The sequence below is a fragment of the Somniosus microcephalus genome, chromosome 4, assembly GCF_052327205.1.
Source record: "Somniosus microcephalus isolate GS21.2 chromosome 4, FLI_Smic_1.0, whole genome shotgun sequence".
NCBI lineage: Eukaryota > Metazoa > Chordata > Chondrichthyes > Squaliformes > Somniosidae > Somniosus > Somniosus microcephalus.
In genome coordinates, this window is record NC_140990.1 from 215,453,358 (window position 1) to 215,467,858 (window position 14,501).

General features: G+C 49.6%; 1 protein-coding gene across 5 annotated transcripts in view; it reads left to right on the top strand.

The window, feature by feature from the left end:
* Window positions 1–14,501, top strand: part of LOC147120208 (protein boule-like) — a 145,600-nt gene that overhangs the window by 53,973 nt on the left and 77,126 nt on the right. For all 5 annotated transcript variants that reach the window (XM_085985798.1, XM_085985797.1, XM_085985801.1 and 2 more), the window contains exon 6: window positions 5,539–5,666. In XM_085985798.1, coding sequence (XP_085841924.1) covers window positions 5,539–5,666 — 128 coding nt within the window. The remainder of the gene's footprint in view (window positions 1–5,538; window positions 5,667–14,501) is intronic.

Genomic DNA, 14,501 nt, shown 5'->3' on the forward strand with positions numbered 1-14,501 from the left:
TACACAGGCTTATATACAGGGGTGGTCACTGCTGGTACTGCAGTATACAGGGGCTGCAGAATATAGTTCCTTCTTCAAGGTACATACACTAGAATTCCTCCCCTTTTAGCTAAACAGTACATAACATTCGATTAATAATTAAATAACATATTTACAATTACAGTTGCTATATACATTAGCTGAAGTTAATCAATTATAAATTCAGTCTTTGAGGAGGCATCCTGATTCTGTCCAGATAACACCTCTTTGGGGTATCAGGTTCTTCTGGCAAAGTTGATTCGAGATCAACGTCATTGTTTGGTTCGTCTGCTTCCAATATCACCAATTCTGAGGTAGATGCAATTGGTACTTCGGTTTCATCACCAGGTGTATAGGATCGTGGTGTAGATTTGACGTTTTCCAGTGACTCTAGAATCTGGTCAGCATGGCGTCTTACAATGCTCTCGCCAACATCCACGGTATACATTAGAGGTCCTTGCCGTGTGCAGATCGTTCCTGGCTGCCATTTCTCTGTGCGGTAGTCCCGGGCCAAAACTGGTTGACCTACCTTGAAACTCCTGGTTGGCCTTTCATTCATATTCTGAAACTGCCTGTTCTCCACATCTCTTCTGATGTTTGGCTTAACCAAATCCAAGCGGCATCTTAGTCTTCGATTGAAGAACATCATGGCTGGAGTTTGGTTGGTAACCGCATGTGTCGCATTCCGGTAGGCAAACAAGAAGTTATCCACCTTGTGTTGTAGGGGTATGTCTTCATTACACATTGCCTTGATAGCCTTCTTGAATGTTTGAACGAACCTCTCAGCCAATCCATTGGTGGCTGGATGATATGGGGCGGATGTGTAATGCTTAACACCATTGTTCTTTAAGAACCTCCGGAACTCTTCAGACACAAACTGTGGTCCATTGTCGGAGCAAATCTGTTCAGGCAGCCCATTTCTGGCGAATATGGTTCGTAAGACTGTGATAGTTTTTTCTGTGGTGGTTGAGGACATTTTTATTACCTATGGCCACTTTGAATGTGCATCCACCGCAATTAAAAACATCGAGTCCATAAAGGGACCAGCAAAATCAATGTGTACCCTTTGCCATGGAGATGAGGGCCACTCCCATGGATGTAGAGGGGCTTGTGGTGGGGCGTTTTGGACCTTCTGGCATCCTGCACAGCTCTTGGTCATCTCTTCGATTTCTCTATCGATTCCCAGCCACCACACAAACGCTCTGGCTAAGTTCTTCATTTTTACCCCTCCCAGATGACCCTCATGAAGCTCATTGAGCACTCTATCCTTCAATTTGGGTGGAATTACTACTCTGGATCCACACATCAAGGTTCCTCGGCACACTGACAGCTGTTCTCTTCTCGGCGAGAATGCTGGCAACAGTGGTTCGCCATGTGCTGGCCATCCCTTCACCGTTAAATCATAGACCCTGGAGAGTGTCGGGTCATTTCGTGTTTCCTTTTCTATGTTTGCATTCGTCACAGGTAGACATTCGACTATGGTCGAGTGAAATATCTCCACAGGATCCACTGCAGGTGCTTCTTCCACCGTCGGCAATGGTAGGCTCGACAATCCATCAGCATTCCCATGCTGTTTAGTTCCTTTGTACTCGATGTCATATTGGTGTGCCCCTAGGAAAAGGGACCACCTCTGTCGCCGTTGTGCTGTCATTATCGGGACGCCCTTCTTAGGGTTGAAAATGGAGACGAGGTTGATGATCAGTTAGTAGAGTAAATTTCTGTCCGTGCAGGTAGCGATTGAACTTCACCCCCCACACCAGGCTGAGGGCCTCTCTGTCAATCTGGGCGTAGTTACGCTCAGCTGCAGTTAACGAGCGTGACGCAAAAGCTATCGGCCTCTCTGAACCATCAAGGAATTTATGTGACAGTACCACTCCAACGCCGTAGGGAGACGCATCACACGCCAATCTTATCGGTAGTGATGGGTTGTAGTGAGCCAATACTTCTCTTGAAGTGATCAGGCCTTTACACTTCTGAAAGGCCCGTTTACATTCATCGCTCCATTTCCATGCTACTCCAGTTTGTAGCAGGGTGTTCAGTGGGTGCAGAATTGTGGACAAATTCGGCAAAAACTTATGGTAGTAATTCACCAATCCGAGGAATGACCTCAGTTGCGACACATTTTCAGGCGCTGGAGCCTTAACTACCGCTTCAATTTTGTCAGGGGACTTCTGTAACCCCTCTTCATCAATCACGTGGCCACAATACGATATTTGTTTCTTTAAAAACTTGCACTTGGGGCGATTGGCTCGTAGCCCATGTTCTCTTAGTCTAGTGAGCACCTGCTCTAGGTTGGCAAGGTGTTCACTGTCATTTTCACCTGTCACTAGGATGTCGTCCAAGTAACACTGAGTCCCTGGGATCCCTTGCAGGACTTGTTCCATCGCTCTTTGCCATATAGCCGGAGCTGATGCTACTCCGAATACCAGTCGATTATACTGGTAAAGACCTTTGTGAGTGTTTATCGTGAGATATTTCCTAGAGGATTCTTCAACCTCCATCTGCAAATATGCTTGTGCTAGGTCAATTTTTGTAAAACGTTTCCCTCCAGATAGTGAGGCGAAAATATCTTCTATCCTCGGAAGAGGATACTGTACTGTGTGAAGGACTGGGTTCACAGTCACCTTGAAGTCCCCACAGATGCGAACCTTCCTTGGCTCCTCAGACTTATTGTTTAACGTTTTCTTCATGACAGGAGCGATGGGTGTCGCCCACTCGCTCCAGTCTACCTTAGATAACACGCCTGCATTCTCCAGCTCTGCCTCGACGGCTGGGCGAATTGCATACGGTACCGGTCTTGCTTTGAAAAACTTGGGAATTGCATTCTCTTCTATTTTTATCGAGACGGTTACGCCTTTAAGAGTTCCCAGTCCTTGTTGAAATACCTCTTTAGCGTTAGCTAAGATTGTTGACAATCGTCCAGGTGTGACGTCGTCATCCTTTTTACCAGCCACAGTCAGTGCCTGAATGGAGTGCCAGTCTAAACTTATCTTTCTGATCCATTCACGTCCCAATAATGGTGGTCCACCATCTTCTTGCAGTATGTACAGATACAATTTCTGTATTTCCTTGCCGTTGTATTCGACAGGCACCCTTATTTTCCCTCTGGGGTATACTTTCTGCCCCGTATATGTCTTCAAGACAATGGATGTGTCTTTCAAGGGTATGTGTGAGAATAGCCGCTTGTAGTCTCGTCGATTCATGACGGTCAGGGCTGATCCTGTATCCAATTCCATTTTGACTTGGGACCCTGCTATCGTGAGGGTGACCCAAATGGTTCGGTGATCCTCTTTTGCGATTACGTTGTGTAGTTTGAGACAGCTTAGTCTCTTGTTCCCGGATTCACTATCGCTCTTCTGGTCTTCGGAACTACTGTCCGTCATCTTTTGTACTTTCCTGTACTGTTCCTTAGTAGTCTTTTTGTTGTCGTTAGTCTTATTCCCGGACCTGCAAACTCGTGCAATGTGTCCCATCTTTCCGCATTGCCTGCATGTTTTGTCCTTGGACCAGCAGTCCTTCTGGTCTTGGGTTGTTCTGCCGCAGCGATAACATTTTTCAAATCCCCGTGTCATTTCATGGGTGTCGTATTCCTGTGGCTTTTGCTGTATTTCCGCAGCTCCCCTTGCTGCTGCTTCGTACGATACTGCCACGCTGAAAGCCTTATCTAGCGTCAGCTCTTTCTCTGAGAGTAACCTCTTCTGGGTTCCTTCACTCAGGAGTCCACAGACAAATTTGTCCCGTAGGGTATCTGCCAGTCCTGCTCCGAACTGGCAGTGCTTTGATAGCTTGCGTAGTTCCGTAAGGTAATCAGCATTGCTCTCATCTTTATGCTGATTTCTCTTGTGGAATTTAAATCTTTCTGCTATCAGCAGCGGTGTAGGATTTAGGTGTTCCTGTAGGATATCAACAATTTCGTTAAAACTCTTCGCCATCGGTTTGACTGGAGTGAGCAGGTTCCGCAACAGCCCGTACGTTCTTGCGCCCATTAAGTTTAGCAGTACCGATGCCGTTTTCTTATCGGCTACTTCATTTGCCTTGCAATATACTTCGACTCCACATACGTGGTCCAGTCTTCTATTGCATTATCGAAGGCAGTGATATTGCCAGTCTTCAGCATCTTGGAGATCTAAGATGGCGCCTCCTGCGCTTTCTGCCTTTTCCGCTGTTGCTGGCGTTTTTATGCCTTGATGGCGACGCCCTATGGTCTTCGCGCACTTCCCCCCGCGCTGCTGCCAACGCCGCTCTCCGCGGTCCCCGTGGCAAACTGCAGCTCCTCGCAGCTTTCTGCGCTTCTAATTTCTTTTTCTTTTCTTTTAATTACTGTTCCCGTCGTCAGAGCAGACCCTATGGGACACTTCCCTCCCATTTCTCGGGTCTGTACGCTGCCCAGCTTCGTAGCACCGGCCGCGCCCTGTGTGCTCCACCCTCTCTCTCTCTCTCTCCTCTTCCCGACAACGCTGCTCGGCCCCGTTGAAATGCCACCCGATCGAGCTCTAGCTCGCCACAGCCCAGGAAGGATCAGTGTACTACCTGCCACCAGCCCGATTAGCTGGAACACCATAGACTGGATAACCAAGCCCAGCTCTCGACAGCCTCTCCTGCAAATCTTCGAATTCGATGAATCAGAGGGCGGTTGCCCACGGTCGACGCCCGTTTCTTCTGTTTGTTTTTTTTTTCTTTTTGGATTTCTGCCTTCTGGCTTCGACCTCTAATAACTTCGCTTCAGGGATGGATCCCCGTGAGGTGGTGCAGAACTGTAGGTAAGTTCGGATCTGTTCGTCGCCAATGTAATGTCCGTGTGTAATTGAGACACGGACTGCAGAAGTTGGTTATAACAGGTGTTTACTGAATGGAGACAAAACTGGAACTACTATACAAAGTTACTACACAGGCTTATATACAGGGGTGGTCACTACTGGTACTGCAGTATACAGGGGCTGCAGAATATAGTTCCTTCTTCAAGGTACATACACTACAATCCATGAGCCCTGAAAAGTGAAAGAACAGGTCAACAGGGAGGTCTTCAGTTCTAATGAAGAGTATGCACATGACATGTTGACTGTTCTCTCCAGAGAAGCTGATTAAACTGCTGTGTGTTTCCACCTTTCAGATTTCCAGTATGTGCAATATTTTGCTTTTTACACTCAGTGCTGCTTTGTTTCTTTAGGCTCTTTCAGGTCAAAATGCACTTGTTACAATGAATTTAATATCTTTGCAGCAAGACTCACATGGGTGACATTCGCAATGCATCAAAACAAAATGTTTCTCTAGCAATTTCTCCCCCGCCCCCCAGCAGAATAATGTTGATGCCACTACCACCCCAGAATGATGTGAGATGCCTTTGAATAGTTAGATAATTTTTCTTTGAACTCCTTCAGATAATAATTGAAAACTTGTTTTGGGAATTGTGTATTTTAGAGACTCTTAATTTTCTGATGGCTCCTCTGCACTGATCTTTATATATTTATTTCAGTACGTATGTGATTTTTTTTTACTGAGACATTTCTGTATGCTAAATAGGAACAAGCTTAATGCCAGCAGCTGGGACAATGTATTTAACCACTTCAACCGGATATCCTTACACATACCACAATGGAGTGGCTTACTTCCATAGCCCAGAAATCACTTCTGTTCCACAACCTTGGCCTGTGAGTAAATATGTATTTTAATATTTTCGTTTTTGGCTGGTAATGAACTACAAGGTATAACAAATATTGCCCAGTTTGACATATTTAGTGAATGTTATTAATAATGGGAATAGTTCAGTTATTCAGTCATATAGAACTCAGGATGGCACAAGGTTTATATTTCATGTTATCTAATTACACAACATTGGGGGAGCAAGAATGATTTAGTCTCAGTGCTATTACCTCTCCCTGATGGTGTTAATCAACAAAGCTCTACTCATGGGCACTTTAAATGCACTTCTGTTTAAAATGAAGAGTTCAAAAGATTTAAAGTGCTGGATAGCAGAGAGCTTGTTGAGTACAAGACCAGCTGGTAACCTCCTCCAGTTTCAGGCAGGAGAGGCACACCACTGGGAGTCGTGTGGGCAGGAACAGGAAGAATGTGTTACTTGGGTATCTTGCACACTAGTGAGTATTTCTCCCCAAGCAAGAAACAAATATATGAAATTGTTTCTGCCATGCTATTTAATAAGTTGTACCCCATTGGGGTTTTTTGTTCAACTTTGCTTTTGTAAGGGCTGTCTTGTACAGTGTTAAGAGAGTGTAAAAGTAGTGTTGGCTGTAATAATTCTATATAACATGTAAATACTACATTGGGAATTCTCACATTAATTATTGCATAATGTAGCTTTTGTCAGTTGGATTATTAAGAGATTGAACCCTTGTAATGAATTCAGCCAGTATTTGATTTGAATTGATATGATAAGTAAACAGTTGACCAACGCTGGAAATTTTCCACAGCTCTAAAGCAACTGTAACATAAAAGATTTTAAGAAAAACTACCCACTCACCTGTGGGATTGCACAGAGGGTGTCAACACCAACAATAGATTTCAGTTGAAGCAGAGTTAAAGGATGGAGATAATTGGACTAGGGTGTACAGACGTATTTTAGTTACCATTTTAAAATCCTGCATTCTACGCCCTTAATTTTATACTTTGTTATAGTTAAGTAGCAAATGTACAGCCATTTGGAGAAACGAGCTGATTGGAGCATAGGAGTGTCTCTGCACTGGAGGCAGAGGAGCTACAATTCCACCATTGGCAGAAGGGTATAATTAAAGCATGACATGTTTACATGGGACTTTCCATTATAAATGTGGATATAGGAATTTATAATGAATAAGTTGGTGGGAAGTGCACACAGGCATAAGATTTTTAATATACTAGTTGATCTTCCAGATCATTGGATACATTGGGCTGGATTTTGTCATTGGGGCGGGCTGGGGTCGTGTCATCCACTTTTTGTGTTATCCACCCGATTCCAAATCAATAGACTGACATCTCTGGAGGAGCAATGGTCAGCTATTGAACAGAGAAACCAGACCTTCGTGGAAGTCCTTCTGAGTAGGACTGCCAGTGCAGATACGGGTCCCCATGGCCCCCCTGATGTGCAGTAAGGTGCTCTCAAGCCACTTGCAAGCGCTGAGGTGGATCTGACCCATGAGAGGGATGTTGGTGGCAGAGAACAAGGAAATGGGGGCTCCTCTCCAAGCGCTCACACTTCCATGCCACTGCCGAGTCCTCAGTCAGAGCCCCACCAGAATCCCCACCCAACTGAGATCGGCGTCTCAAACCCTGCACAGCCGCAGGAGCAGCAGACTGTTGCTGAGCCCTCACAGGTTCGCAACCCCAGAGGATGCCCGCCAAAGGTGTCAAGACAGGAGCAGCAAGAAAGTGAGCAAGGGGCCTCCACAACTGCTGAAGCCACAGGGGAAGCACCACGTAGGAGCACGCGTAAGAGAAAGATACTGCACAAGTAGTCACTTGGGTGCAATGTGTTTATTTTTTAAATGCCATCAGTTGGTTATTGTAAATAAAAATTCTGATGGCAATGGTTGCAGTTGTGGCGTGTGTCATTTCACTAATGGGACTTTCACATTGAGGGCTTAGGATTACTTACAATTGTCAGTATGGTGGTCAGAGTGCTAGGAATCCGCTGGTTCTTGGCCATTGTCGATGCTTTGGTAAGAAGCTGCGAGGCAAAAGTGCTTGATTGGCTAGGCTAAGCAAATCTGGCCAAGATGAGTGCGTTCCTTGCATTCCAGGCAGAAATGTTCTCGTGTACTGCTGCCGCTGGTTGATGGGCCTCTGCAAGATGTTCGTTTTTGTTCTCCTCCTCGTGAGGAGCCACTTGGTCCTCAGGAATCTGCAAGCCACAACGCTGTGCCATGTTGTGAAGTGCACAGCAAACCATGACGATTCTGGAGACCATAGCTGCTTAGTACTGCAGGGCTCTACCTGATCTATCCAGGCATCTGAAGCGCATCTTCAGCATGCCGGTGGTTTGCTCGATTATGGATCTGGTGGAAATGTGGCTGTAGTTGCAGCTCTCCTCAGCTTTGTTGGATGGGCTCCTCAATGGCGTCATTAGCCACGTCTTCAGGGGATAGCCCTCGTCTCCAAGTAGACATCCGGTAAGTTGGTCTGGCGGACTGAAGAGCGGAGGCACACTAGACTGGCGCAGTATAAAGGAGTCATGGCAACTGCCAGGGTACTTGGCACAAACATGCAAAATTTCCTTCTTGTGGTCACACACCAGCTGCACATTAAGGGAGTGGAAGCCCTTGCGGTTGACAAAAATACCTGGATTATGATGGGGTGCCTTAAGGGCCACGTGTGTAGTCAACGACGCCCTGCACCCTTTGAAAAGCCTTCCCGATTAACTAATCCAACCGCACGCGCCGTGACATTTGCTTGACCCTTGGAGAAATGGATGTGATTGCCCTCTTTGCCATCGTGCACATCGGTTACCTGCGTGATGCAAGTGTTGCAGCCGCCTGGGAGATACCGCTGATGTCTGCTGCTGATCACTGGAATGAGCCTGAAGCAAAAAAGTTGAGTGCGGTGGTGACTTTGATGGCCACTGATAAGAGGTGTCCACCTGCTCCTCTGGGCTCCAGGTCTTGCTGCACCATTGCGCAGAGGTCACCCACTACCTCTCGCGAAAGTCGGAGCCGCCTTTGGTGCTGCTGCTCACTCGTGGAGGTAGCTGATCCTCTGTAGACCCTGTTTGGGGGGTTTCTCCTGCGCCGACGGCCTTCCATGGGCTGGCGTCTTCTGGCCTGTGCAGCTTCAGGTGGGTGAGCAGCAGCTTGGCGCTCCTGTTGTTGCTGCTGCTGTTGTTCATGGTTCTGCTGCTGCTGCGGCTGGTCTTCGTCCTCATCTGATGTCCAGGAGGAAAGGAAATAAATGGTTCCCATGCTTCTGGTAGATGCGTCCGTTGAGGAAGCGCTCAGTCAAGGTGGCAAGAGGGGTTTCCCAGGAGGTCACACTGGAGATGGGTGTCAGGCTCCAAACTTCCACAGCTGTGGTTATGCCTGCTAAAAGTTCCCCCAGACCTGAGACAACAAAGTCCTGCCACCTGCAAATGATGACTGATCAAATTTCCTATTTAATGGTGGAGCTGCAGCTGATAGTCAGCAATCCAATTGTGCTCCCACCAGGTTTCACCGTTGTGTTTCAGAGGAGACATGAATCACGTGGGAAACGTGTTAAAATCGGAAAGGCCTCTCAAAATGGGATTATAGAAGCAATTTAGTGGTTAAGGGCCTATCCCGCCTCTTGGATGCAGGACGGAGACGGGATCAGAAACCACACATTTGGTAAAATTGCTTGGAGGCGGGGTCAGGCCCTCCCGCCACTTTTTGCAATTTTAAGACCCCACACGCCTCCATTTCCGCCTCCTCGTGCCTAGCAAAATCCAGCCCATTAAGTTGGAGAATATGTTCATTCTCTTATGTTTCAGCTATCTTCATGTTACTGTTTCTAGTTCTTTCTCTTCTGTTTCTGCCCTCCTAACTCTTTGACCTCGATTTTCCTGGAGCTGTCAGGCGGGGTTTCAGGCATTGGGGGGGGGGGGGGAACACAAAAATAGGGGGTCGCGACCCCCCTGCCTGATTCCCCGCCCCGTCCGACTTTTGCCCCGGCGTTTCAATGTGACACGAATCAGTCCCGCCCGCAGCAGGCGGGACTGGTCGTCTGGAGCCTAATCAGCAATAATTGGCATCTATAATGCCATTTTAAGGAGCCCTTGCAATTTTCAGCCTTTATCCACGTAAACCACGCCTGGTGGGCACACCGCTGATGAAACCTGGCGTGAACAATGTCGGCTTGCTTACTTTCAGCTGCAGGTCAATCAGGAATGAAGAGATTTAATCAGACAGCATTTGTCGGTTGCAGGACCTTGTTGTTTCAGGCTTGAGGCAACTTGTTCAAGGCTTAGGCACAGCTGTGGAAGGTTGAAGCCTCACACACTTCTGCAGTGTGAGCTCCTGGAAGCCCCTCTCACCACCTTCAATCAGCTCTTCCTCAACGGAGGCATCTGCCAGAAGCATGGGAGGCCTTTTGTTCCTTCCCTTCTTGGCATTAGAGGATCTCCAACAGCAGAGGAGGCTGCAGCAGTGTGATGAAATATTCCATTCATCACTGCCTGTGACTGTGGTTGGTTTCAGGTTCCCCCTTACCATTGTATTGCCTGTGACTGTGGTTGGTTTCAGGTTTCTCCTCACCATTGTATTGTGTATTGGAATGTATGGAATGTGTTGTGTGTAGGGCTCCGCCCATACCTGGCCTCTATGTAAGCCAGCTCAGTCTGGCCTCACAGCCAGTACTGCAGACCTCCAGGGAAGATACCTCTCTCCACTGCGTGTTATCTTCTAAGTTAATAAAAGCCTTGTTTTGTTTCGCTAACATCGAGTCTCGGGATTATTGAGGCACATCAATTTTATTAACTTATTTTTCAACACAATGGATCAACTCCTGAAACCCGAACGTTTGGATTTGGATCAGCACGCTCCGGACGCATCAGCACGCTTCGGACACTGGTTTATGTGTATGGAATTCTTCCTGGACAATTCCGCAGCTGTCAAAGACGCTACGGACGCTGCGAGTATGAAACTCGGAATTCTGCGGAATTGGGTAAGCCACCGGGTTTACCCCCTCATCCAAGACGCCGACACGTACCTGGCCGCCTGCGACATCTTAAAGGCGCATTACCAGCAGCCTACGAATGAGGTGTATGCGAGGCATCTGCTCACCACTCGCACACAGCGACCTGGGGAATCGGTGGAGGAGTTCCTAGGCACCCTGAAAATGCTTGGCAAAGACTGCAAGTGCCGAGATGTAAAAGCCGCAGTGTACACCGACGAGCTTGTTCGCGATGCCTTTATCACAGGCCTCAGCTCCACTTACATCCGGCAAAGACTGCTGGAAAAAACGGGATTGGACCTGAAACAGGCTGCGGACACCGCGCGATCCCTGGATGTGGCCCAGAGAAACTCGGACGCCTACTCTTCAGCCCGCGCCGTCCACGCCGCCACGTGTGCACCAAGGGCGCCGCCATCTTGGAAGGCATCTTCCCCGCCCGGCAGCCCGACACCGTCGGGGACCCGCTCTCCCCCCAGAAGCCCTAAGACAGCCGCGACGCGTCGGGGACCCAACTGCTACTTCTGCGGGCAGCCAAAGCACACCAGAAACCTGTGCCCGGCGAAAGGCACCACCTGCTTTAAGTGCGGTAAGAAGGGGCACTTTGGGAAGGTGTGCAGAGGGAACCCCGCTGGAAAACCAAAACCCGCCACCGCCGCGTGTGCGCCGTGGGAGCGGCCATCTTGGACGCCATCTTGCCCGACTTCGTGGGGTCCGCCATCTTGTGAGCAGACAGCGCGGACGCCATCTTGTCTCGATCAGGGCCCTACAGTGGCATCGGTCACAGTGGACCAGACCAGGCCCCACCCGCTATCCAAATCAATGGTGGACATCGAGGTAAACGGGTGCGGGGTTAAATGTTTAATTGACAGTGGAAGCACGGAGAGTTTTATCCACCCGGAACTGGCACGACAACTCTCCCTAAAGGTGGTCCCTACTCGGGGTACCATCTCTATGGCTGATAAAACCCAGACATCGACCATTCTGGGTTACTGCACGGTACAATTGTCCGTTAACGGGACTGTATACGATAATTTTAAAGTATTAATCATGAAGAATCTACGCGAGAGCGTGATCTTGGGCCTGGATTTCCAGTGCAACCACCAAAGCATCACGCTCAAGTACGGTGGGTCCCAGCCGCCCCTCACAGTGTGCGGCCTGGCTATCCTGAAGGTAAAGCCGCCTTCGCTATTCGCGAACCTTACCCCTAACTGCCGGCCAATAGCGACCAAAAGCAGGAGGTACAGCTGGGAGGACAGGCGGTTTATCGCAACCGAGGTAGACAGGCTCCTGAAAGAGCGCATTATTGAATGCAGCAATAGCCCGTGGCGCGCCCAAGTGGTGGTAGTAAGGGGTAGCGAGAAGAAACGGATGGTGATCGACTATAGCCAAACGATCAACAGGTACACCCAACTAGACGCCTACCCGCTACCCCGCATATCAGAAATGGTGAACCAAATCGCCCAATACCGGGTGTTCTCCACCATCGACCTCAAGTCAGCGTACCACCAGCTCCCTATCAGACCAGAGGACCGCCCGTACACCGCCTTCGAGGCGAACGGACGCCTCTACCAATTCCTCAGAGTCCCCTTTGGGGTGACGAATGGGGTCTCGGTCTTCCAGAGGGAGATGGATCGCATGGTCGATGACCACCACTTGCAGGCAACCTTCCCCTACCTCGACAACGTCACCATCTGCGGTCACAACCAGCAGGATCATGACTCGAACCTCGAGAGGTTCCTGAAAACCGCACAAAAACTCAACCTCACCTACAACGAGGACAAGTGCGTTTTCAACACCACGCGCCTCTGCATACTAGGCAGCGTGGTGGAGAATGGGGAAATCGGACCAGACCCCGACCGATTGCGCCCCCTACGGGAGCTGCCCCTGCCCAACACTCCCAAAGCCCTGAAAAGGTGCCTGGGGTTATTTTCTTATTATTCCCAATGGGTCCCCAACTACTCCGACAAAGCCCGCCCCCTCTTGAAAGCATCCTCTTTTCCGCTCTCTGCTGAGGCCCATGCCGCCTTCAAAAGCATTAAGCAGGATATTGAGCGGGCCACGCTACAGGCAGTGGACGAGAACACTCCATTTCAAGTGGAAAGTGATGCGTCTGACTTTGCCTTGGCGGCCACCCTCAACCAGGCGGGGCGGCCCGTAGCTTTCTTCTCGAGGACCCTCCAAGGGCCCGAGATCAGACACTCCTCCGTGGAAAAGGAGGCCCAAGCCATCGTGGAGGCAGTGCGCCACTGGCGCCACTACCTAGCCGGCAAACGCTTCACCCTACTTACCGACCAGCGGTCGGTAGCGTTTATGTTCAATAATAAACAGAGGGGGAAGATCAAAAATGATAAGATTCTTAGGTGGCGGATCGAGCTCTCCACCTTCGAGTATGACATCATTTACCGGCCAGGGGCCCTTAACGAATCCCCAGATGCCCTCTCACGAGGGATGTGTGCCAGCGCCTCCGGGGATCGGCTACAGACCCTCCACAACGACCTCTGCCACCCAGGGGTCACGCGGCTGTTCCACTTCATAAAGTCCCGCAACTTACCCTACTCGATTGAGGAAGTTCGGTCTCTGACCAGGAACTGCCGCACTTGCGCTGAGTGCAAGCCTCGGTTCTACCACCCTGATAGAGCCCACTTAAAGCTACACGGCCCTTTGAGCGGCTCAGCTTAGATTTCAAGGGCCCCCTCCCGTCCGTCGACCGCAATGTTTACTTCCTGAACATTGTGGACGAATACTCCCGGTTCCCATTCGCCTTCCCCTGCCCAGACATGACCAGCGCCACGGTCATTAAATGCCTCAACAGCCTGTTCTGCCTGTTCGGTATGCCGAGCTACATCCACACGGATAGGGGGGCGTCCTTCATGAGTGAAGAGCTACGCCAGTACATGCTGTCCAGGGGTATCGCCACGAGCCGTACCACCAGCTACAACCCCCGGGGTAACGGTCAAGTGGAGCGAGAGAACGGGACAGTATGGAAAGCAGTCACTCTAGCTCTAAGGACCAAGGGCCTCCCTATCTCCCGCTGGCAGGAAGTCCTCTCAGATGTGCTCCATTCGATACGGTCGCTATTGTGTACTGCCACCAATGCCACGCCTCATGAACGAATGTTTAGCTTCCCCCGGAAATCCACCTCGGGCGTATCCATGCCGTCATGGCTCTCCACCCCGGGTCCGGTATTCGTGCGAAGGCATGTGAGGGGCCATAAGACGGACCCTCTCGTGGAGCCAGTGCACCTACTCCACGCCAACCCCCAATACGCGTATGTCCGGCACGCCGACGGAAGGGAGGACACCGTGTCAATAAAAGACGTCGCCCCAGCCGGTAACGACAACAACCAAGGCAATAGCAGCAACAACGACCACAGCAACTCTTACCCACCCACTACTCTTTCATCACCCCCGGAAGAACATCGACCAACGGCACCCCCACCAACTACCCCTTCAACAACCCTGGCGGCACCCCCGGCAGAGACCCAGGAGGCCACCGGGGACACCCAGCCGACACCCGCGACACCACAACAGCCACGTCGGTCGCAGAGGACTACCAAACCCCCGAACAGACTAAATCTATAGAAGGGGTGAATGTGATGAAATATTCCATTCATCACTGCCTGTGACTGTGGTTGGTTTCAGGTTCCGCCTTACCATTGTATTGCCTGTGACTGTGGTTGGTTTCAGGTTTCTCCTCACCATTGTATTGTGTATTGGAATGTATGGAATGTGCTGTGTGTAGGGCTCCGCCCATACCTGGCCTCTATGTAAGCCAGCTCAGTCTGGCCTCACAGCCAGTACTGCAGACCTCCAGGGAAGATACCTCTCTCCACTGCGTGTTATCTTCTAAGTTAATAAAAGCCTTGTTTT